At 42.2% G+C, this 26,306-nt stretch overlaps 1 protein-coding gene across 5 annotated transcripts; it reads right to left on the bottom strand.

The window, feature by feature from the left end:
• Positions 1-1,356: 1,356 nt before the first annotated feature.
• On the bottom strand, positions 1,357-21,587 carry DDX3X (DEAD-box helicase 3 X-linked). Of its 5 annotated transcripts, none has more exons than XM_081003745.1 (19): positions 21,132-21,587; positions 19,452-19,509; positions 18,412-18,462; positions 15,626-15,685; positions 12,206-12,337; positions 11,122-11,248; positions 10,196-10,366; positions 10,013-10,112; positions 9,328-9,463; positions 8,923-9,008; positions 7,625-7,723; positions 7,114-7,274; positions 6,873-7,017; positions 6,385-6,574; positions 5,984-6,165; positions 5,761-5,878; positions 5,169-5,325; positions 4,032-4,180; positions 1,357-3,877 (listed from the first exon to the last, which is right to left on the bottom strand). In XM_081003745.1, exons 1-19 carry the CDS (start codon positions 21,174-21,176, stop codon positions 3,789-3,791), a joined length of 2,256 nt encoding a protein of 751 aa, XP_080859871.1. In that variant the 5' UTR covers positions 21,177-21,587; the 3' UTR covers positions 1,357-3,788. The 5 variants fall into 5 exon arrangements, with proteins under 5 accessions (XP_080859871.1, XP_080859872.1, XP_080859873.1 ...); XM_081003746.1 differs by having other exon boundaries at positions 6,430-6,574; positions 21,132-21,585; XM_081003747.1 differs by lacking the exon at positions 15,626-15,685 and having other exon boundaries at positions 21,132-21,585.
• Positions 21,588-26,306: the final 4,719 nt, after the last annotated feature.

Genomic DNA, 26,306 nt, shown 5'->3' on the forward strand with positions numbered 1-26,306 from the left:
TAATACAAGTGCAATATGTAACAATGTTGCAGTGGATTCACATCCCCTAAGAGGAATGTTCCTCTTCTGGAGCCTTGTAGTACTTATTCCAGGGAAGCAGGGAACAGCAAGGTGTCAAGGGATGGATATAGTCAAAAATATATGGAGGGCACCAGGTTGGCAGTGTATTAAGTGAGCTGCCAGCCCTATCCCCAAACACTTTAGTGACTGAGGGGGTGGGTTGAGAGTTCTTACCATAAAAACCCAGCTTATTTCAGGTAATTTTTAACTCAATGCATCATTTGTAGGAGACAAATACTTTAATGGCTTCCTGGCAGACTTGTCTTCCCAGGCTTTTATCACGTCTTAATTTTGTTCCTTCTTCCATTGCTGTATTGTGCAATTACATTGTAAACTGCTCTGCTAAATTTTATACTGCCAACAGTAAAGCAAACTAAAACTTCCAAGTTAAGATTGTGAAGATCACATTTCAATTACAGAGCTTTTTAAAGCTTGACACCCTATAATCTCCAACCATTCTCAATTTGTCTGAGCTGCCGTTTTCAGAATGACTTTTGGAAGATTGTGCTTTCTCTATTGGAAGTTACCCTCGCCATCTGCAGTCACTTACTCCAGCAGCAATCTCAGGGGTTAAGTACCTTCCCGTACCAGGTGTGGACACAACTTTATTTCAGCATTTTATTCCACCTTTAAGTAGTTTAATGCTGGTTGAGTTGTGTGAATGCTGAAGTTTCAGGTACTTTGTTTAAACAGAGATCTGTTCCACATTTAAAGATAGAAAAAATGTATTTTAATGATTTAATAATAAACATTCAAGGACCTCTGAATTGAAAAGGGCACTTGAGCTAATTGAAACCACACTTATTCCTTTTCACACCCTTCAATTACTATATGGACATAAAGCATATAATTCTGGAAATATATTGGGGTGAATTCTGACTATGAAAGTGTTTTGGTGTTAAAACTCTGAATGGCATGCAAGATCATTCTGCAAGGGGTTTAAATCCACATACCACTGATCAGTTGTTTGGGAGGAAAGGGGTTTGGGGCAAAATCTATTATCTGATCAAGCAGCCATTTTTCTGCAGGTGGGAGGAAGACCCACCACTTGAACAACATCCCCACATTTAAGAAAACATGAGGCAAAACAGGCCACTAGGTCTGGGGGACCAAGCAAAACAGCTACAAGGGGCTGTTCCATATAATGACCTTTCCTAGCTAAATGTGTGAGCTGCTTCTATTAGAAACTTGCATCTGTGGCACTTAAGCTGGGGTGTCTCACTGCAATCAGTAATGATTAACAATGAAAAAGGAGAAGCCCATTTTGTCACCAAGAAAAAGACCATCAACATAAAGTGCATTTCAACTTTTTATTTTATTAAAATTGAGAGCAATGCACAGCACATGCAGTGCTAGCATCTAAACTAATACAATAAGCAATTACTAAACCTACAGTGACTTGAAGTTCAAATCTTTACATTCAGCAAGTTTAAATCCGTTCATTGCATATGATTAAACCCATTCTTTGCATATGATTGAATCCTTATCTGAACTGAATAATATTGCTGGCTGTAAAACTTGCTAAAATGCTATTGCTGAATGTACAAGTCACTGATTATGCCAATACAACAAAGATAACCACATGTTTTGAGGATTGCAATGTGCCAGACATTCACTGGAAAAAAAACCACACAACTAAACAAAAACTCACGCAACAAACATCTGAGAATCTGGACACTTCACGTCAGTGTTTTGAAGTGTTTCATTAATATCTTAAGACAAGTGTATCAAAACCTTGGCATGTTTAATTTTAAAGTTGCCAATTTTTGTTTTACTATCAGAAAGTTACGGCTACATTGCCAATGCCGGGTCTGCTTAATTTGACTTAAGAGTTTAATATGACTTAAACATTAAAAGCTCACACTACCCCGAAATATATAATTTCACGCATACGGTGACATTCAACATTCAAGTGCCAGTGTTTTTGTACTGTCTTTTGGTCAAGTTTCTTTAAACTTTCAAAGAATCACTTTTAGGCTTACAAAAATAAATATTTGTCAAAAATGTTCAATAAATATTACACAAAACTAGCAGCAAAAAGTATCTAGAAATCTGTCGTGTGCAAAGTTTTCTTCCCAACCATTATTCCCATGGTCCCAGTTTTAGAATCTAGTTCCTCCTCCTTAGACAAGCTGCGTTCAGTCTCCCAAGAGACAAAATAAGATTGGAAGTTAAGGACACGCACACAAGACATATAAAATTCTCTGAATGTGCAATAAAAGAAGTATTTTGTAAAAAGTTATGGGCAAAATGTACAAGGGCCTAAATCTAGACTAATTGAAATAGCACCATAACAAATGACCTCAAATACTGTCAAGTGCACCTACTTAAAGTTTAGAACAAGGCACAATACACTTGAAAAGATCTATTGCACTTTAGGAGATTTTGCTGTTGTCCTATGCCACTTAGACTAAGAGTTGGTAACAGCTCTGGCCGCAGAAGATAGCTCAGAGAAACTAAGTGGCAGAGGCATTTTACTGTTGGAAATACTTATCTTTGGCCAGATTCAGCATAACAGACTAAATACAATGGAAACCTATGCAACTAAAACTGACTAAAACTGCACTTGATAGCAGAATTGAAACCTTGTGCAGTTATGTACATTCCAACCTTTGTGATCTCAGAATTTGTTACTCTTCTGGAGCCATTTTACAAGTCTACAGTAAGCCAGTTAACACTTCAACGCAGCTTGAACAGAGTAATGTGAATCTGCATTAAAATAAAGCCTGCTGCATAATTCTTCCTGTTCATTCCCCCTTGACCAAAAAACATCAACACTAGCATGCGTTAAGACCAAAAAAATCAGTCAGGCCCTTAAAAGGTGGACCCATCACTGTTGTGGTCAGCCATTCTACCATTTCAATTTTAATATGGCAGGCAATTTTGAAAAGTCTAAGTAGATGAATTCTCCTAAAAACTATTTCAAGTTCAGACCTTTAAACATTCCCTGTAATGTTCCGCCTCCATTTGGCTAGCTCACATTAATAATCTGCCTAAACACTGGAATTGCTGTGTTTACTTGCATTAACTTTAAAACAGTGCTTGTATGCATGTATCCATACATCACTTCATCATCATCATCATGACTGGAATGGCTTATTAAAGACTATCAGGTTCTAAGTACCTATCCAGGATAGAGTGAGCAAATCAACTTTAACTTAGTACAGTTTTGCCACATTAGAAACTAATTCCATTGATATGCTTCAAGATGTTTTATTTTTTCAAATCTGAGTATCAAAGCCCTAATGCAGGCCACCGCACAAGTTTTTTTTTTGTAGTATAAAGTGGATGAATCAATGATTCCTGTAAGTTGTATCACACCTGCGTGCCAAGGTTTGATTTTTTTAAAGCCCAAGTAGAGTAATTTTGTCAAGACAATTGATAATCTTGGGCATTACTGAGCCAACAGGACATCAAAATAAAAAGTTGTCTAAAGTTAAAGGCACAGTACATTAACAAATGATCCTCAGTCACAAAATTATAAATACAGTCTGGGAGTAGGGGGGTGGAGGAGTTAATCTCAACTACAATGGAGTCTTTAAACCTTCAAAGTAGGGCTTCTGTTCCTTTCCTTCTTCTTGTGACCTTGAGCTCCCTTAAAAAAAATTCAGTGGAGAATCACAGCTGGTAATGTACTGCGAGTTCTTGAAGCTACACAAGGTATAGTCTGGCTAAGTTACATGTGGTTTCCATATTAGCTTGTTTGGTAAGAATCTGCAGCAAGCAGATCAGTTGCCCCACCAATCTACCCCCTGAGAGTTATAGTTTCCTCCATATCCATCACTGTTATAGAAGCCGCCATAGCCACCACCTCCACCTATTAAGACAAAAAGGCAAGAAGAGTTTATGACCAAGTGAATTTACCTTTACAATCTTATTTTCTACAGTTTGGGAAAAACCCGAGAGTTTAGATTTCCCCACCACCTTCCTTCATTCCAACAGCCCAAGGCACACTGTGAAATGAAACTCACCTCCAAATCCTCTGCTGCCTCCATGGCCACCGCCACCACCACTGCCACCGCTGCGCCCACTACTTGTGCGGCTGCTGCCAAAGCTACTGCTGCTGCTGGTACTGCTACTTGTTCGATAATCTCGGGCACCAAACCCTCCACTGAAACGGCTAGAGGAAAGAACAGCAACAAGTTGCAATTAGAAGACCACAGTTCCTTAAGTATGCTATTTAATACATGTCCTCATTCATTGCCCTTCATGTTGCTACATCAGAAAATTCAGTTAATCAAACATCTTAGCTAGTTCTTCAACAATTGCCAGTCCCTTGGCTAAAATTATGTACTATATTAATTTTTAATGTTATGTATTTCATTTTCAATAAAAGATCATATTTCGGGAGAGGGGGCGCCAAGCAAAGCAATGCTGGCCCCAATCCATTTCAGAGCCAGTATCTGAAGAAATGCCCACTTCCACATAAACCAGCCTAAATGCCTCTGGCAGCCCCTGCCTTCAGAGGCTGGGAGAGAAGCAGCCAGATAAAGGGCCTTCACAGCTGTGGCTCCCAATCCGTAGAGCAGTCATCCAGCGCAGAATTGTGTATTGCCAGGTAAAAGGGAGTCTCGTACAAAGACCCAAGCAAACAGATCTGTTAAATACGCTTTGCTGCTTCAAAGTAATAGTTTATAAATGTTCGAGTTACAAGCCACCATGAGAGCTCTAGAAATTGAAGGACAACCATATTTCTCCTAAGATATCCGCTGCTGATTAATAATAAAAATTAACTATTTTGATGGTGCTTAATAATGGAATCTTAAGAATTGTGTTACACCAAGCACCTTCTGCTGAGTAGGTTTATTATATGGGCCATACTCCACTAAAATATCATTTCCCCAGAGCCAGCCAGGGCCATGGTTTCAATTTTTTATCATGCTGCTCCATGTGTCCTCTTTTAAAAGCAACCTCTCCTGGCTAGTAATTACTATTCTTCTCATCCTGCAGAAAGGAAGAGCACTTTCTTCCACTGAAGGGCCAAAGGGAGGAATACAGAAGTAAAATATTATACTGCTATATGGAAGTCAAGTATTTTGCTTTGACGTTGGGTATCATTCCAGCTCATCTACATGACATCTAACTGCTTAGGGATTAACTCAACTTACCCTTTTGATCGCCCACGACTGCTTCCACCCTTGTGAATCTGCTCATATGCCATATTTTCTAGCCAAGATGGTACTTCCTGTTTAGCTTCAACAAGTAGATCTAGCAAGTCTTTTGTGATATTTATGTTCCTCTCATTGAAGAATGATGTGGCAAGACCTAAAGAAAGAAATACAGCATATTAAGGCAAGGTAAGGAAGCTGTATGTTCAAAATACCAAGAGCATGGGTAAGACATTTTCCTGAGTGCTCTCCAATTACAAAAACTTTTAATTACAACAGTAGCTGAACTGTAAAGCAGCATTCAAGAAATTTTGCACACAGGCATATAATGACATCCACCCTTTCCCACATTGAGGTAATCTGCCGTGTGCTTTGCAGGAATGGGAATATTTCATGTGAATCTTTCACACATGCCTCTGTTAACCAAAGATCTTCTGCACAAAACCAGTTCTAGTCTACTCAGTTACCAACTTTTTCATACTCAAAGCATGCTGATGGAGTTTAGTGACATTAAAAGTCCACATAGTATGCAAACACAAATGCTTATACCACCGTGGAAGTTTTATCAAGGTGTTGATGAACAGTGTCTTACCAAGATTCCCGACACGGCCTGTACGGCCAATGCGATGCACGTATTCTTCTATGTCACTTGGCAAATCAAAGTTTATGACGTGTTTTACATTTGAGATATCCAATCCTCTTGCTGCTACCTAATGAAGATAAAGAGTCAGCCATCAGCTCCCCATAAGCTGAAACTGCAGTGTAAAGAGCCAATACAAAGACACAAGCATTTTCTTAACCAAGTCTATACTTACTGCAGTGGCAACCAAGATGGGACTTCTGCCTGAACGGAACTGGTGCAATGCCTCTTCCCTGTCTCGCTGAGAGCGATCACCATGGATGCTTGTGCAAGCATAGCCTTCGTGGTAGAGGAAATCCTCCAGAGAATCAGCCCCCTTTTTAGTCTCCACAAACACCAGAGTCAAGGAATCTTTTCCTATGTAAGCGAAGCATCTCATTAGCAAAACAATGCCAAATCTATTGTTATAGCACCACCAAGTGGTGCAAACTAGTATTATGACTGCAACCATAAAAAAATAACAACTTTACTAGTCAAGCTAGCTGCATGCAGATTAAAGAAAAATATTCAAATATAGGAGAAAACAAGGAGGAAAAGTCTGAAGCTTTTCCTCCACCTAACATAGATTCTCATTACCTGAGCCATTAGAGTTGTGTTGGATTTCTCCCAAACAGTCTTTACCTGTGGCATTTAGGAGGTCAAGCAGAAATGACCGTTTGTCTGACTCTTCCACCCACACTACTTTCTGTGTGATGTTCTCAGATGTAGAGCCAACTCTGCCAACAGCCAGAAAGATATATTCCTCCAAGAAGTCACGAGCAAGCATCTTCAAAAGAGAGAACTCTACTCAGTATGAGAGACAATTAAATAATGAATCCACCCCCATTAGACTTACCTATAGCTATAAGCTTCCATGGACGCATACAAACTAGGTGTTTCTCTCCATATTTTAAACTAGAAACAAAGTATTCGGGTGGGGGGGAAATACTTAGAATTTTTCTTGTTCTCTACCTATGGTTAGCTGCCTACAACAGCAGCTGCTTGCTGGGTTTGAGTATCACCACTTCTATAGTATGCTGACTCACTGGAAATGGGGCATTCAACTACTTTGCAAAACAGAATACCTGAATTTCCTTTGGAAAAGTAGCACTGAACATCATAGTCTGACGGACACCTTTGGGTGGCATAGTGTCTTGCTCAACAATACGACGGATTTGAGGTTCAAACCCCATGTCAAGCATACGATCAGCTTCATCCAGTACCAAGTATCTGGAAGGTATTATAAGACCACATTAGGATTTCCAAGATTCCATGTTAATATGCTGCTGTCAAAATGCTAAAATTATTAAAATATTATTTTCATACTTGCAAAAGTCCAGTCCAATCTTTCCTCTCTCCATCATATCTACAAGACGACCTGGAGTTGCTACAAGCAAATGGCAACCACGTTCCAAGTCACGTATCTGTTGACCAATGTCGGCCCCACCATACACGACGCAGGGGCGGACTTTGGAGCGATATGCAAACTATGGGAACAAAATTTAGTTTTAGAATTCAATACTTGAGATATCAAGTTCCTAGGAGCACAATACCACAGGGCTGGCTAATCTACAGGCCTCATGTGCCCATCCCCCTTGCCCTGGGATTTTTGCAGATTCCCTCACCCCAATTGTTTTTTGTTTTGTTAAGATTTTTCGGGGGGGGGGGGGATCAGTGACCACTACTGCTGTGATTCTGTGATACATGAAAGTTTTTTAACCACCCACCCAATTTTCCTCTTTTAAAAGTTAGTAATTTGTCACTTGCACCTTCAGCTCCTGTATTGTTAACCATAGGTCAATATGGCTGTATTAGCCACTCCCTGAATAATACTTACTTTTCTGGCTTCTTCATATATCTGCACTGCCAGCTCTCTTGTGGGAGCCAAAACGAGTGAGATGGGATATTGCTTACGGCGTCCATACCTTCCGTTTTCCTGCAATATTAAGTCCTCATTACCAGCTGGAAAATAAGCTGCTAGTAACAGTTATTTCTCAACACAATCTGCTACCCAAGTGTTTACACCTTTTACTCTGCTCTTTCCATACAGGTTTTTAAAGGTTGTGGTCTGAATCCTGCAGTGTTCATGACTGCACCCAGGCAGGAGAACCACAAGCTGTGCCAGTAACTATTAGCATCACAGCTATTCTAGCAGAGTGACTGTCATCATAATCAAGATGCTGGCTACAACTGAACCTAGACCTACTATGGGTAATTCTGTGCAAACTCCATCCTGATGTGTAAACTTATTTGATGGCGGTGTCTTAAAATCAATTCACCTTCTGTTATGGTGGAACCTGTTCTAGATGGGGTTCATCCCCCCTGAAAGAAATGCACTGTCTGGGAGTACTTCTGGATCCATTACTGTCACAGCAGGCACAAGTGGCCTTAGTGGACCAGTGCCTCCAACGGTTAGACTGGTGGACAGCCACTAGCATGCCTGGAGAGGGAAGGCCCAGTTTCTTAAGTCTATGTTACGGCAACCTCTGGGATAGATTACTGCAATGTGTTATGTGGGGCTGCCTTTGAAGACAGTCTAGAAACTGCAACTAGTGCAGAATTCAGCAACCAGATTGCTGCCTGGAACTACATCTGAACATACAACACCAGCAACCGCACTACAGGTTGACTACAGGTTTCTGGGTGGGCTCCATTCAAAGTGCTGGTTTTCACCTAAAGCTGTACACACATCTTATTGTCCTTTTTTCTGTGCTTCCTGAGAAGAGAGTTGAGGAGGGTGGCAACACAAAAAAGGCCTTTTCAGTGGTAGCCCCCTAGGTGTGTAATGTTGGGGAGAGGTGCCTGGCACAATTATCAGCTTTTAGGCAGTAGGCCAACATTTCGTCATTTACTCTGGCATTTGATTCTTATATGCTATAATGGTACCCTAGCCTGCTTTAATATTTATCTTTTAGTGGGGTGCAAAAAAAAAAAATCCATTCTTTCTACAATATTGCAGGATGATTGCTTTTAGTAAATTATGTTGCTTTATGTAGTAAGCAATGAATAAATGTAATAAAGGGTATATTTGTACTCAAGATCTACATTTTTCAGCAATGTAACAGAGATGGCAATGCGCACAGTGCTAAAGTGAAGTACTGTATTGTTTGTTTAAACCAGATATAATGAACTTGCCTTCATGGCTCTGAGGGCATCACCTGGGCCATCTGTATATATCTGACTCAATATGGGCAGAAGAAATGCAGCAGTTTTTCCAGACCCTTAAAAAAAAAAAAAAAAAAAGACATTTAATCTTGAAAGCAATGCAAAAACATTTTCATTCCATAAATCCCACCCAAATGTTATGCTCCATCCATCCTGTACTCATTTCAAGTTAATCTGAAACTGGCATTAAATTTAGGGTGGTATTTTAAATCCTTGTACGTTTTACCAAATTATCGGTGTCCATGTTGTGCTAGAGTCAACTGCCAGTAAAGGGAATGGCCTATCCCTCACTATGTGCACCCAAGAACCCTCAATTAACACCCCCAAATTTCTCAATTAGAACACTGCAGTAACACATAGCAAACACAAACTTGCCTGTCTGGGCACAAGCCATCAAGTCTCTCTTGTCTTTGATGATAGGGATAGCATATTTCTGCACTGGAGTAGGCCGAGTGTAGCGGGTGAGTTCAATGTTCCCCATAATGATTTCTCCCATGTCAACATCGCTGAACTGCAACAGAGTTCAAGTTATTAAACAACCTGGTAAAAGCCCAAAAAGTTTGCTTTACACTCAGAAGAGGGGAAGGCAGAGGATAGGCGGAGAATTGCCCCTCATTTTCCAGCATCTTGCTAAAAGGCTGGATATCAACAAGTCTTGCAGTGGGTTAATGCAGATGGAAGAAACTTGCCATCTTACATAAGAATCAAATGGGCTGGTGAGGAAGATGGGATGTCCCCTTCCTTTCTTGGTATCCCCTTTTGTTTATGCTGAATACAAAGGCAGCAAAGCATATTTCTCAAAGCGTAACATAAAAATATAGTGTGCTGCTGGAGGCAAGGAGAGTTATGTTCCTCCTCCAACATCCTGCATTCATTCATCTGCATGCAATTCCATGTTGCCTATAGCAATCACATAGATTATTAAAGACAAAGACTTCTAAGTAAAGTGTCCCTTTTGAAGGACCGTCAGATCCACAACGCTAATTTAAATGTATAAAAGTAGTCCCTTGGTATTCTAGTGTAAGCAGCACACTAGTTGTAGCATTAAACAAATACTTACGCTCTCAATGTGTGGAGGACAGTTGTTGCCTGTTGCTTCAACCGGAATGTCATCATACTTCTCAAAATTAATGCCAGTATTCCCACCAGCAAACAGCTCCCTAGAAGATAAACATTCAATGTACTATCACACAGCACTGAATACCTGACTTACAGACCACCAGATCCCACTGCTAGTACTTACTGCTCCACACGTTCACTTGGGGCAAGTGGTTTGGACCAGTCATCTTCATCACTTTTATCAGACCAACGACTGTTTCCACCACGATCAAATCTGCCGCCAAAGGCACTTCTATCACCACCACGACTGCTAATGCCATCAAATTCACCGCCTCTTCCACCACGGTCATCAAACCTAGATTACATGAAATTACACTAAAACCAGTTTTCATGACAGTTTCTGTGATGTGATGTACTAAACACACTAATGAAGCTGCCTGGCTGCTTCAAAGTATTTTATGATATAATTAAACAATAAATCCGTATAACACCACAGCTATCTATTTCCCAAGATTTGACATCCCCTTGAGAAGGATATATTACCCCAATATTTCAACTGTCTCATATATGAGGCATGTGGACAGAATACCAATGAAATTTGAGGTGGCACACCTGTTCAGATTGCATTTTAATCCACATTGGGAATTGGACTATCATTTAACTCCTCTACTGCTCTCACAACACAATTCTGCCACATCCCCTTAACGCCCCAGCCTCCTGGTCCTTCATCAAACAAGGAGAAGGCTTACTGAAAGAGCTCCTTCCAATCCCAGATATATGCCATAACTGCAAAGTTGCTCTAAATTGTCATTCCCCTGTCTTTCTGCTGGGGCCTATGTGCTAATGCGAAGAAGGCACAAGGACTTCTATTATATGGATGTAAACTTTAGAAGTCCTACAGCAGTAAGTTGGTGGAAATGAGAGGGTAGCCCTATACACATAAAAATTAACATGCTGCAGTCAATGCAAGCCTAAGAGCTACAAAGCAGGCTTTCAACACAAAAAGCACATGTCTTAACCTCAGTCAGTTCTCCCCTATTTCTACAGATTACTGAATGTTTTACAGTGGTGGCATTCACATTTTTAATGGGAAAAGAGCTACATTTTTACCTTCCTCTTGAACCATTACCACGCTCAGCAAAAAAGCTTGATTTTCCTGATCCACGGTCACTCCTTGCACCAAAGCTACTGTATGCAGCATCCCTGTCTCTGCCAGCATTCCACCCACCATCAAATCCTAGGAATAATAAAATCACCAATGAAATCACTGATTGTGTAGATGCTCAGTGTAAAGATACAAAATCCCTCAAACCATCACCATGAAAATGTTTGAGTAATTAGCAGCCTGTCTTAAGAGAAATTCCCATATTTTATTGCACATTTTAAATCAAGGAAAGGCACTGAAATCGGGTGTTTTACTGCCAATATTGCAAGATGGCAGAGTTTAAAAAGCTGGTCCAGGGTGATCATGTAGCAAATTATATTCAAGAGGCAGCAGCCGATGATTCTCTCGAGCTGCAGCAAACCCCAAAAGCAAAGCCTAGAAATGTCCATTAGGACCCTGCCTACTTTTGTGCCCATGGCGTTGTAGTAGAGTATGGCCATTAGGCAACTTTTCGTGAATTATGTCATTATCTTATTCTAGTTACAATTAATTTGTCTCAAGAAAAAAATGGCAACCTGGGCTGAAAATGAGACCTTCCCGGAGTCCATCAATGTGTCCACAGGTACACTGAAGCAAAGATGATGAAATAGAAAGCAGTGAAAAGACCTGGAGACTGATGGTATTTCCTGACAGGCAAAATCTGGAGTCGGTGGTAACTGGTATAATGAGGCCACTCAGTGAGAAGCTTCACTGTTCTTGAGACATTCGTATGACTGTTTGATTTGGATAACTATACAACTCCAGAATTCTACGGTAGTATCCTATAGCTGTAACTATAATTATGGCTCCAGGATCCAAATTCAAATAACCAACAAGAATCAGTACTAATTCTGTAGCTTTCCAGCTGAGGGCAAAACAGCTCTGCAAATGGTACTTGATAAACAAAGCCTCAAACTTCCCTAAGAAGTCTCAACCTATGCTACTATAACCTGATCTAAGCTCTCTAGAAAGAAGCTGTCTTTATTGCCAAGAGCAGCAGTGGACACTCAAGTTTTGTTGGATGAAAGGTGCCAGGTCTCCCTCGCCCACCTCTGTCATCACGTCCAGATCCTCCTCTGGATCCAAACACACCACGATCACGATCGTAGCCATTCATCCGGCTGTCACGATCATATCCATTCATATAGCCATTACCTCCACGAGAGTCCCAGCTGGGGGAATCTTTGGCAGAGAATAAAAAGTTACAAAATTAAAGGGTAAAATGCGCTAGCAAGTTCTTGCAAGCTCCACAGCATCAGTGCGACTTTTGCTGCCAGAAATTTACATGAAAGGCTCCTTTCTGGGAAAAGCAGAGTAGTGTTGGGCCTAAATTCTTGATTAGAAATGCAAGCCTTCGCCTGACATGGATGCTGCATTGTGAACCACTTTACAAAGCTGCAAACCAGGTTTTATAGAAAGTTGTGTATTTAGTTGAGCCAAGAGATTTTTTTTAAAAAAAGAAACTAATGCAGTGATTCGTATGTGTATTAGTTTTGTGCATCAATACTTGCTGCCATGCTGAAAACAGAAGCATGTCCTAAAGAAAGCTAGTCAAACCGAATGAAGCAAGATTCAAGATCCTGTGCTAAACTTGGCAAATATATATTTTATTATGAATGGAATGACGACAGACCAGTCAACGATGAGTGTTGTATGTATTATTTTGATTACAAATCCTGCTTCCTAGTAAGAGCAGATTGCAGTATAAAGTTCATAAAATGATGTTTGAGTCTAAGCCAGTTTACTGATGCAAATGAACCTTGGTGAGCCTTGGGCTCACACACTTTCCTTGACACGCTAACAAGGAGTTCTGAAGGCTTCAACTTATATTTGTGCTTGACCACAACTTGTTATGCCTGGGGTGGCCACTGTGGTACTCTGGAGGACATCCATTAGAATTTGTGCCATTGATATGTTTGTGATAGTGGGAAGACCAGATCTGCATTTTTTACTGTGCAGTCTTCACACTGCAATCTTTATTCTCATGGTCATTTTTTGGGTATCTGTTTTTTTCTACTGGATCCAATGTTTACTCAAGTCAAAATGTGTGCTTTCTGTCTGCAGGGGGAGATGGAAAGAGATGAGAAAGAAGCAACCAGTGGTGGTGACGCCCACAGAACTCTCGTCATTCCAAATGTGCCCAATAGCCCAAAAAGATTGGTATCAATGCTAGATGTCCAAACTGACAAATTGGTGAATATTAACTACAGAACCATTTGCAACAAGCCAAGTTGAAACCAGAATTAGCATTAACAGGCTTGTCAATTTGGACATAAACTGCACTTAACAGAAAAGAAGTCTTAACTCCTGTTGATGGCTGCACACCAAAGGAAGCACGAGAAGGAAGTGTACGAGTCCAAGGCTTGCTTGCATCACACTTAACTGTGATTTAGCATGATATCCAAACTATCCCACTGTTACCTTAGGGGGTTGTATTGATTCTTCAATTCCTAGATGATGCTAACTACTTAAGCCCTAGTAAAAAGATTGTTCACTACAAGGTTTCTGTTCACTACAAGATCCTTCCACCGAGACACGTTTGGTACTTCCAAGATGCTGAATTTATTTGTCTGACTAGCAGAGCAATTGAACCTCTGTCCAGGCAGCTGCAGGGTTTAGCAGAGCCACTGCCACACCCACAGCACTGTCACTCACACTGGTCAGCTTGGAAGGCAAGAGCAGAGTTGTTGTAGCTACCAGGACCAATGCAATTAATTGACAACAGTGGGGTCAGCTCAGGATCCAGCAGATCCCAGGCCAGCTGAATTACCCTGATCCCTCCCCAGTTGGGGACTTTTTATGAGCTGGTGGAGTGAAGCTTGCTGACAGTACTCCTACCAGTGAACATTTACAGTGGGTGAATAGGGAATCTGCACCGCCAGAGCAGATTGATCTGGACTCACAAGAGAGAGCCCCCTGCCACCACAGTAGATTAGGGAGTTGGACAGCACCCTAACATTTATACTTTCTGTATTTAACAATTTACTGTACATGTATTTCAGTTTTTTAAGAAGTTCTAGAAAAATTGTTTGTTCACCACTGTTAAAAAGATTTTACATCTCTAGATTAGATGAAGTAGGATTCTGCTCCATCTAATTGTTATTCTTTAACATTCCAAAAACCTGAAGTTTGTGTTAGATTTCAAAATGCCAAGTTCTACTAAGTTACTTAGAACAAGCTATTCTAAATACTTCAAATACTTATCCAACCTATAAGCAACCAAAATGCAAAAGAACTGAAAAAAGCAACATGACATCTGTTGGAATAATAGTTTTCAAAGATGTAGTACATTAGGCTAATATGTAAACTTATATAAGTTCTGTGAACCTGCTTAAAGAACCTGTCCAAGGACTATGGGGAGAAGTTCATAGATTTTTTTAATTGGGAAATTCTTTAAATTGGATTAAGCACACAACCCCTCCATTAATTAAGGAAAATAAATTATTGGTATTTAAGTTCAGAGTATATTGTGTTATTTCCTTCCATATTTAAAAAGATTTTATTAGGTGTCTAAAATTCTACATCCAAACAGAATGGTTATTAATGGCTACTAGTTACAGTAGCTATTTACTACCTCCAAGTACTGTATCAAGAGGAAGGAACTAGAATTGGTGCGCTAAGCTTCTGCTTGTTGGCTTCGCATAGGCATTAGGTTGGCCAATGTGAGAGCAGGATGCTGGACTAGATAGGCCTTTGCACCGATCCAGAAGGGCTCTTCTTATACCTTATTCACACCAGACAGCACTGCACACTATTCAGCTTCAACATGTAACTAAATAAACTGTGGGGCATGGTAAACTTGCTAGAAAATTAGCACTAAAAAGGCTTGGTAACTTTCAAGTGTCTTGTGGGCCAGCTACTTTTATGCCTTGTTTAATAAATCAGAAGATCCAAAAAACACAATTCCAGCACTTGCCAGACCTGAGTATTAGGATTGTTGTAGGTTTAAATTTTATAAGGTGCAGAATTGGAAACCTTTCCTTGTCTTTTTCAGTCTATCCATTAGAAGCGACAAAAGCTTGCTCAGGTACAAAGTGCAACTGAAGTTGTTGTTTTCTTAATGTGTAGTTTTCCATCAACACAGTAAGCCAGGAGATTAAGCCCGCAATTTATGCAGAATTTACGTTCCAGGGATTGCATCTAAAGCCAAATTCAAAACACATTGGGTTCAATAGCGGGTGGGATTGCCAAACAAATGTTTTCTTGAACCCTGCTCCCTTTTTATTTTTTGCCACGCATGTAAAGCTGAATGCATACTAGCTAACTGTGTGTTAAGTTGTGGGTTTACTGTATTCAAATTAACCCTAAAAAAGTTAAAGTTGCAGGCAAAGGAAACATGCCTGACAATGAGCGTAAAGGAACAAATGCTCACACAGTTAGTCGACTGCAAGTTATGACTATGCAATATGCTTAGAGGCATGCTCTCAAATGACAAATTTTTAAGACCACTCCATCCTGACACCAACTTACAGCTTCTTGGTGGCATCGAATTGGAATAGTAGTTTGCCGCATAGTTATAGGCATTACCTGCTGCAAAAGAGCCATAAAACTCCCAGCATTATAATTCACTCCAGTTCAAATGCATAAAAAACTCAACATAATGGTACAGTAGACTTTCTTCAACCTGGAAAAGATATTTTACTCAAGCAACATAAAAATATCTGTGTGAAGATGTCAACTTTCCAGACTTCCACATTCACAATCACTCACCAGCTCACCTTTGGCGATGAGAGGGAAAGGGAACAAGAGCACTCTCTTGCCTCCTGGTGGCCAGGATAGGGGAACCCCGTCCTGCTGCCAAAGCACATGTACAGAGGGCTTAGGAATGGCAGGAGCCAGCCTCTCACCAGGTCAAGACACCCTGAGAAGCCAAGATAAACTCTCAACAGCTCCAAACAGTCCAACACAAGGAGTCCTTTCCCTCAAGAAAAGGGCAATGCATCTGATTCAACAGGTATTGTGCTACGTCACTCAATAATTTATACAGCTGCTTTTAAGGGTTGCGTCCTAGTCCTACTCATAGTAGACCCATTGAAATAAACAAACATGGCTAAATTAGGTCCATTAATTTCTATGGATCTACTGAGAGAAACTCAGAATGAACCACATGTGTACAAGAGAGAATAAGCTTTCCCCTGGAAAAGGTTCATTCTATCCTCTTGTGTTGGATAGTCCTTGGAAGCAGCAGGAATCACTCTTCAATGTTTCTAAGCATGTCCTTGTGAGGCAACAACTTCCAAATGCGCACAGTCACCTGTATCAGTCTGTTGCAAAAATAAAGGAACTTGTGACATACTTGACCAATTGTGATAAGAGCTTCTGTGGATTTATGATACAACTCTATTGGTCTTTACAGTATCCATACCTACACGAGGAGAGAAGGGGTAAGGACAACTACAAATAGATGGATATCAATGCCATTCAGTATTTGTTAGCCCCAATACAACTGAGTTTTCTTGCAAAGAGCTGTTAGTTTCTAATAGAAATTAGAATCTGTGAATTTGAACAAGCTTCATATTATGCCCCTTGTTCTGCCACTATTCACAACTTCTATCAGTTGAGCAACGAAGAGGGCAGAGTCAAGTTGTCCTGACAATAAGCACCCTATACCTAAACTTTCCTATCTAGTAGTTAGAATACTAGCAAAAGTAGTATCTGTACATTATTTCCCTGCTCCCAAATTCAGTAGCACTTCCAGACCGCTTTGCTGAACTGTGCAGAGATCATGGTTCAATAAAGGACACAATATTCAATCTGCAGATATTTAGAGTAGGCTTGGAAACCTGCATCCCAGAAGATGCTGGACTTGCAACTTCTATCCCCTTCAGCCAAGCATGGCCAGAGTTGTAGACCAGTCAATATATGGAAGGCCATAGGTTCTCCACACCTATTTTAAAAGACTTCTGGCAGCAAAGTAGGGAGAGACCTCTTAACTTTGAGAGCTACTTACCAACGAACCGATTTATAGTCACAGTAAATTAGTTTCTCCATGCAGATTTAAGCTAAAATACTGAAAGATCACAATTGCAAGTAAAAAGTATTCTAGAGAACTCTTGGTGCCTCCCTGCCAGTCCACAAGCAACGTAATTTTTGCAGAGGCATCTGAGGCAAGACAAGGTGTCACAGGTTGGGAGAGGGATGAGACCTGATGGTCTCCAGCACTTCAATCCTATTTGAATTAAGCCACATGGAGTAAAACACTAACTTACTCCCAGGTAAATGAGTACTGGATTGCAGCCCAAGTTTAGTTGTTGATCAGACACTACTAAGGCAGCATATTCCCCTATAGCATTGGAGAGTTGAATTTTTAGAGTACCACGATGCAATTTAGCAGGAGATTAAGAGCTTAATCAACCAACAGCTTAAAGCTCAAGAATCCTTGGACAAAGCTCTGTGTTCAAACTTCCCCATAAACAGGATTGATGGTTACAGGCTACACATAGGGTTTTTCAGGGCATGGTATAGCCACCAACTTATTAGAATGGATTGTACCAAACTATGAAAACAAAAAAATGTCAATGAGCTGATCGTAAGACTTCCATTAGTAGAATGTGGAGGATTTTCACCAGTACTCCATCAGCTCTACATTCCACCACATCCTTTCTAGATCTCCATAGGGTTAAGGAAACTTCCACAGCAGATTTAGAAGGGTATACAGGAACTGCTGAAAACTGCTTCCAGTGTCAATCAAGATGATAGTACGGGTATACAGTCACGATTTATTTTACATTTTCATAATGTGTGTGGGCCACTCCCTTACAAATTCTTTATTGACACAGACTCTGATAATGGGGTGGATATTTCAATACAGGAATCACTGCCTGACTTCATGATTACTATAACTTTCAAAATGAGCAAACCATTCTCTTATTCTGCTTGGATGCAAGCACTACATTTTACAACAGATTGCACTGTTACTTAAGTAGCTTTATTACTCAAGCCAAATATACAGCTCATCAATCAGCAGCTTATTTTGGCTTGCCTAGCTAACTACATTGAGCCCAAATATTTCCCGTACCCACTGTAGAATGAAGGAATCTAATTTTTGCCACAGACTTAATAAGGTGTTACTTAAATGTGCACTCTTAATACCTTTCCCTACCTTCAAAAGCCTAGGTACTCAGATGTCCAACCCCTTGTACCAAATCTCCCTGAATCTGAGCACCCAACACTTTGAGATTCTTGCAGTTCAATTCAGTTGTAACCCTATTTTTTTAACCCTGATGCTCCATATATTCAAGTACCAACGAACATACCCTGCTTTGAAGCTTCTCTATTCCGTAAGTGAGGAGGAATGTACCGGCCTTCTGAAAGTTGGAAAAAAAAGTTTCAAATTAAAACTCTGTACAGCAAAGTCTGTTGCTCTTTTATTGCCAAGATTGTTAATACCTTATGTTGTTTATTCATTAAACTTAGTCATTTTTGCTATAGCAACTATAAATAACTTACAGTATTTTAAGCAAAAAACCAAACCAACATGCACATTAAGAAGTGTTTAAGTACTTCATGCTTAAGCATATAGTCTAAACATATAGCACCCGTTCCCAAGTATTTTCATTGTTATAAATATGCAAAAAACTAAATGGTGGCAACACGAGAACGAGCTTTTTGGATGATGGTTCCCCATTTGGGGAATACTGTCCCCTAGGGACACCTAAATATATGTAATAAAGGTGCCAAATGAAAACTGCTCTTCATGCAGGCATTTGGCTAATTAACATTCTATGGATTTCCAAATGTGTTTGTGGGAAGTGGGTTATTGGTTTGTTTTGCTTTGTAATGTATTTTGTATTTTCAGATTATATACAAATTTAATAAATAGTAACAATAACTGGAACGTGCTGCCGCCTCACTATAGGAAATACGTACATACCCTGTTTTAGCAGATGAAACAATTTATGCACTCTTGAGTAACACAATCACTAAATCCCTTTTGTTGATACAATGCTCATACTATTATGCACCGAAACTGTATGCAACTTGCAGTCTATTCCTTCAAGGTCTGCAGTTAATTAACTGATTAAGCAGACATCCATTTAAGGTTCTTAACATTCATTTTAAAGGCAAGTTTCTAGCATGGTAATACGTAATGTATAACAGATTTACGTATAACTGATTTACATAGAATACCAATGAGATTTAGTAGTCTACAATTACAGTACTTGCAGGATGCCATAGATCTGCTCTTTCAAGCATCAAAATCTGCCATTTTTCTACTATTGCACTGGACCAACATGCCATCAAATATTCTCTACTAGCTGCAGTAAGATGCTTTAATTCTGAATTATATACTTACTGCTTGCTGTACCTCCTCCACTCTGATCGTCTGAAGAATTCAAGTCTAGACCAGCAAACTTTTTAAAAAAGGAAGAAAATAGTCATTCAACCTGATTAATTGAAAATACTTCAAGTAGTAAAGAATTTCTAATCTCATCTCACATTGTAAATTAGCAGGCTCTCTGCCTTAGACACCAGAATAGCTTTGATATTGCTGTTGTAAATTTAATGTCAATTTAAACCATACCTCCTTAAAACGTACTTTGGTTTTACTTAAAGCATGTGACATTATGGACAAAGGCCTCAATTTAGTGCTGTCTTCCAATATGCTTAATATTTGCATTCAAAAATACAGTAGACTACAACCCAAATTCCCCTTTCCTCAAACGTAACTACTTGTGCCAATGCTTTTAAAAATAAAATGGAACTTAAGCTTACACTGTATACCTTAGCCTTCCTGTAGTTTTACTGAAGCTGTCAAGAAAAAAGGGCCTAAGCCTTAGGATTGTCCAAGCGGTATATACAACCAAGGTAAAAAATACCGCTGCTGAATATTTTCATGTACTCATGAAAATGAGTTTTGTTTGCGGAAGGGGGGGTTAATAAGAAAATCCATTTATATCTAAGAATCCCCTTTTTCAACTTAAGATGGATGCACATCATCTCGCGCGGCCTTCAGACAGAGCCATTAGCAGTTGTACAAGGCAGGCTCGCTCGGCTGGGTGGGCCTCCCTCCTCCCCGCCCCACAAGCGGGCCTGGCGAAGACGGAGCGCCGCCCCCCCCCCGCCGGGGTTTACTGCCGGAGCGACACAAGCAGCGGCGCTCGGCTTTCACTGGCGGCCGCTAATCCGGCCGCGTCACGTGGCTCATTCCTCTTTCCCCTTCCCGGCCGGCTTCGTGACCTACTTCGGGAGCCGGCTCTAGCGCAGCGCCACCCCGCCCCGAACCGGGCAGAGGGAAGGCGCAACTTCATTTTAAACAGGCTTCCGAGAAGCCAAGACGAGAGGAAGACACGGCCTTAGGCCTGTCCTCCCCCCCCCACCTCGTGGGCCTCGAGGACAAAGGAGTCGGGGGCGCGCGCGCGCGCGCGTGAGGGAGAGCGGGAGGAGCAGCAGCAGCACCAGAGCCATTGTGGCTCCCACTCCCCCCTCCTCCTCCCCTTCCCCAGACAGAGGGAGCCGCGCACGCGCCTCCGAGCAGCCTCTTTCTCTCCCCCCTCCTCGCTTCGTCACACGCACAATGGCCGCCGTTGTCCCCCACCCGCTGCAGTTCCCTGCCGCCGCCGCTAGGGGGCCCGGCAGATGTAAGCATTCGCCAGCGACGCACAAAGCCCCCACAGCAGGCCTCAAAGGGCCCGGCGACGCTTCACCCGAGCTACCCTCCGCTCTCCGCCGCGCCGCTCCCTTCCCTCGTTCGCGGGGGCTCCGCTCGCCTCGCTCGGCTCCCTTTCCCGAGGGAGGCTCGGGGCTTCGCGGAGGCGCCAATGGGGCGAACCCCACAAAAGGAACTGCGTCACAGTCAAATGCGCCACCAGGAGAGCGGCGTGAGGAGGATGCGGGGGGGGCGAGAATAAAAGGAGTAAAGGGGCGAACTAGGATCGATTCAATGAGTCCGGAGGGCCCCCGAAAACAGGCCGGGGAGCGGGGGGGGGATACGCCTCGGTCCCCCAGGCCCACCCGCCATCCCGCCCCCGTTTACCTGCTGATCTAGACCGAGGGCATTTTCCACTGCCACATGACTCATAACGAGAGATCGTGTCGGGAGGTCCCGCTCCGCGTAGAGAAATTCGGATTCACTAGACGTAGAACTAGCCTGGGCCGCTGTCGCTTTCGCCACTACTTCGCCTCGGAATCGCGTCTCTAACTGAAACCCCCCCAGTTCGGCCCGGGCCTTTATATATTCCTCCGCCCCCTCGCAGCCGCCGTGCTGACTTCAGCGCGCAAACCACGCCCCTTCTTCCTCCTCTCGATCCCCTCCCCCCACCTCTGCTTGCAGCAAAAGGTATCGCGGGGAGAACTCTCCGCTCCGCATAAAGAGGTGGGGGGAGGGCGAAGAAATCCCAAGGCTACCGCGAGAACTAGGGAGGCTGCGGACTCCTCCCGATTCAGGAGGATCTAGGTGTTATCGCGAGGTTTCTTCACACAATGTTTACAGCGCTGCTCGCGCGAGATCTCTACCCCTCCCTTCCCGCCCTGGTTTGCCTTCCCCTCCCTCCCGTTTCGTTTCGTAAAGACTCTGGTGAGTCACCCCCCTCCTCGTTTTCTTCGAGATCTCGCGAGATTTCTGTCCAAATGAAATAAGGCTCTGGGAACAGAGCGGTTCTCTCTAGGTCACGTGGGCATTTCCGCTCGGTCCTGCCGCCATCTTAGGCTGTATGCGGCTGCTGAAGTGGCGCAGCCTTCGGGTGGGGGTGGGGGTATAGTGTGAGGGGCCCAAAGTGGAAAGCCGAGGCCATCTATTTCCCGAGGATTGCGAGAAGCAGTACGAGAGTTGGCGGTAACGTCAGAGTGGCGTTGCGCGACTCGCTTCTGCCTTGTGTGTGACCTAGGAGGGGTCGCCTGGCAACCAGCAGCGCAGCCAGCAGCCCCTCCCGACGCCCTGTAACCCCTGAACAATAAGGAGGCGATGGCCTCCTGGCGGAGTTCCCCTTCTTGCGCCTTTCCCACCCCCTTCCCTCTGGCGCCTAATGCCGTTGCTTCGCTTGGTCACAAAAAACCCTCTGCAGATAAAGGATGCATAGCGATGACCTTGTCTGGGCCTCTCGCATCATTTGCCCACGGAAAATGCTGCCTTCCATTGCAAGGAGGAGTTTGGCCTCTGCCGTCTTAAGTGCGGGAGGCTTCTGACCCCAGAGGTCAAGGTCAAGGGCTGAGAGGCCGCCCAGTATTTTTAGCTCTTCAGGACGCTTCTCCAGAATGCCTGTCGCCTTGGACGCATTTTGACATAGGAGCAGATCTCATAGTAGCCTCCCCCCCCCAACTTCATCCTCTATTCACCTGAGGAAAAGCAATTTGACATTGTTGGCTTGCTTCAGTAGATTTTTGTATACTCAAAAAGTTTGTTTCTCCCCGTGCATACATGCTAACTTCACATTTGCACTATCTGACACAGTATGGTCTTAGGCACATTTATTTTAGTAAGTCCCATCAAAATAAAATAGTGCTGCAAGTGCCGCTTGTTCTGAGGCAAATGTGTGTATTCATATGAGTTGTGTATTAGATAGGACCAATTTATTCCTTCAAGAGACAGAAAGTATCCTATCTTGCAGTGCTTGTAAATTCACTTGGCAATATATATTTACAACTCAAGTTGCAAAGCCCCTTTTTTGCTGAGGAAACTACAAAATAATTAAATTTCTCAACACTAAAAAAACTGGGTTTACCAGTATATGCATCATATGTGCATCAGGGCCACTTAGGTGAACTTTTCCACTCCTAGCATTAAGGGTGCAATTCTATATACACTTTACTGCAAGTTAAAGAAACAATTGTGGTTTGGTTTGGTTCATGGGTTATTCTAAAAGTGAATGTCTTGTGAAAGAGTTGCTAATTTCCTGTGATGCATCTCATGTAGTCTGAATGAACATTGTGGAATATTTGGAGGGGAGGAGGTATGCCACTCCATCCTGAGATTGCCCAAGCATCAGTTCATCCTCTTAAACCATAGAGCCCTGAGATGCAGGGAAATTAGCCTTCTGACAGTTATCCACTGGATGGAGGAAGAAAGGCGTGGATAAAGACAATAATAAAGGCTTTATTGCTGTTTTGGAGGACCAGAAGGAGCACTGTAAGTGGCTCAACAGCAGCAGCTGGTAAATGTCTATCTCTGCAGACACACATACAAAACCTACCGGCTGAACAAAGGAAGTAACAATGCTTGTATAACTAAGCATGGTGCTCTCCATGTTGTTTTAAAGCTGGCTTCTACAAAAGCTATAAATTATGCAAATTGATATGTGAATTCTGTGCATGTTTTCCTGAGAATAAGTCCATTGAACAAAGTAGGGCTTGCTTCTGAATCTACATGCATACAACTAACATTTGCTGGTCATGGAGAAGGACAAGAAATTATGCCCTAGGAGCACTGAAAACTTTATTTGGAAATTCTCTGGCTTCTGAGAGTTCATTAAGAACTGCAGTATACTTTCAAGCCCAACTAGAAACTTGCTTTTTTTTAAAAAAAGAGAGAAAGCTGAAATACCCAGGATACTGCCTTCTCTGTTCAGTATCATGACCAGCATCCTTCCACAGTACTGTAGGATACACACAGCCTTTCTTAAAGTCCATGTTCCTAGGGTCACACACAAGCATGAAAAATGTAACATTGCCAGGATTCTGCTGTTTAGCTAAGCAGAAGTGTCTATTTTCATCTGTTATGGATGGTCCTTTGTATGTTAGCAAAGTGAGGCAAGGACAACAAATTCTCCCTGTTGTTTTCTGTCTGCTAGCAGGACCTGGAGCTAGTCCTCTGCCTGTGGATGACATCCAGTGCGTTTGCGTTTGTCCCTGCCTTCTAATTTGTTGACTCTATTATACCAATTAAGTACTGACAGTTAGCTGCATATGTACCTTAAAAAAGAAACAGCTAATAATGCCCACTCACAGCACAAAGAGCTCATAACGCACCTACTCTCAGCAGCCAGAAGCATCATAGCCAGACACTGGAGAGACCTGTCAGGAGCAAGCATAGACCAATGGTGTTAAATAGTATGGGAAACAGCCTTATTAGAAAAACTAACCAACAAACTGAAACTGACATGGGGACAAATAGAAGAAGACGCCTTCACCCTGGTATGGTTACCCTTTATCACATACACAGCCCAACAAGAACCTGCCAACAGCATTAGAATCAATCTGGCTAACCTGATCCAAAAACACCCACCCAGCCCACTCACACATGAAAACAATTTTCACTACAACCAAAGACAACCAGCCACACCCTAGCCTAGGCCACCCCCAACCTCTCTCATCACCAAAGAAATACATGCAATTAGTATAGAGAACCCACATAAGTGGCACACATACACAAAACAGGAATACAGTAGAAGCATTGCCACCCAACCCACACACACCCTTTACCATCCCCCCCTCCACCTGTTTCCCCCTTTTCTTCCTAATGTAATACCAATGTCTCAACAAATGAAACTGATCTGTAGAAAATGTAACTTGAAGAAAGAGGCATTGCACATGTTTTTGTAAACCGGAAAATTTCAATAAAAATATATTTTAAAAGATAAAGAATAAAAAGAAGAAGCTGCCCAATAAGTGTGGAAAAGCACACAAGCAGATTCTCTGTGCACAATTTTTAGTGTAGTTTGCTTGTGCAGTTTTCTGGTTTTGTGCTGCCATTCACTGTGTGTGTGTGTGTAGAAACAGTGTAACAGTATTTATAAACCTGCCACCACTTAAAAATCCATTTTGGAAGAACCAGAGCAGTTCGTTTTTTAGTGGGCCAAAATTGTTTTAACTGTGCTCAGCCTTTTAAATATGAAGCTTTGGAGTGCTGTGAGGAAAAAAGGAAGATTTGGATCAGACTCTATCCTACAGCATCTCTGACATCAGACTCATGGACATGGGCATAGCCAGGATTTTTAGTGGGAAGCAGGCTTTTTATTAGGGCCTGCCCCCCACTAATGTATTTTTATTGACGGGGGGGCAGCAGCCTCTCCCTGCCCCCCCCCCCCGGCTATGCCCATGCTCATGGACCTGAAGGTGTATGACTTCAGCTGTTCCAAATGAGGGACTTTTGGGTGGGGAGAGTAGAGGTGTGCAAACGTATTTTGTCTCCTTTATTATTTCTTGTGTTGAATAAGGAACTGTGTGTGAGAGAAATAACATTCCAAATCAGCCCACACAAAAGGCACACGAATAGGAAATGGGTCAAATCAAAGACAGGCCGCAACAGATAAAATAGCATTGAAAACAGGGGGCGCTTCCACTGCTACTGGATATCTTGGAAGCTGCAGGAGTACAACTCCCATCATCCCTGAACACTGGACAGGCTCTTGTGGGAATCTCTCAACACCTGCCAATAATAACTGATAGCCATCTATGTTGGTTAATATATTGCTATGGTAAAGACCTTGGGTTGTTTTGCAGTCAGTTCCCTTACTTTAGGGATCATGCTGCACAACGGAAGACCCTCAAGGCCAAACCGGAACCTTTTCTGCAGAGTTGTCCTTCCTTACCATCTGCTGCTCACAAACCAGAGGCAAGAGAAAGGTGTGGAAAAGCTGCTGACTGTGAAAACAGATATTTCTCATAGTCCATGCAGTTGGTTGTGGAAGGGGGCTTAGCCCACCATCCTCCAGCCCCTCCTCAATGCAGCCGTCTCATATGACCATGTGCTGATGGTGAGAGCACATACATGCAAGCAGCTGCAGTCGTATTCCTTAGCTCTTCACTCACTTCCTCCAGTTTGCAGGGGCCGATTTTGGTCATATGGCATTCTGAGCATGGACCAAATTTGATTCCCTCCCCCCCCCCCAAAAAAATACTTCTTATTTTCACAATAATTTCTTATTTATTTATTTATTGTTATTATTTTGTGCCCCCTCGGCTTGGCACCCACACCACCCTGAATCTGGCCATGCTTTCCCTCTGCATGATCATGAAATGCCATATTTGCTTGTGCTTGTGATTTGCGTAGCCTGACTGTGTGAATCAGTCCTCAGATTCAACTTCCTGGTTTGCTTGTTCTCCCAGCTAAACAGATACCTAGAAAACTGCCAGGGCAAAGTGTTCTAGATGAAGTGGAGTGACCTGTTATTCTGAAACAATTATATTTTCCAAGAGAGTTTCATTCAGTAGCCGCCGCATGGAATGTTGTTGAGCACCAGGAGACTTCAGACTGATGTAGGATGGAGCATGGGAT

The sequence above is a fragment of the Podarcis pityusensis genome, assembly GCF_964106645.2.
Source record: "Podarcis pityusensis genome assembly, chromosome: 4".
Lineage (NCBI taxonomy): Eukaryota > Metazoa > Chordata > Lepidosauria > Squamata > Lacertidae > Podarcis > Podarcis pityusensis.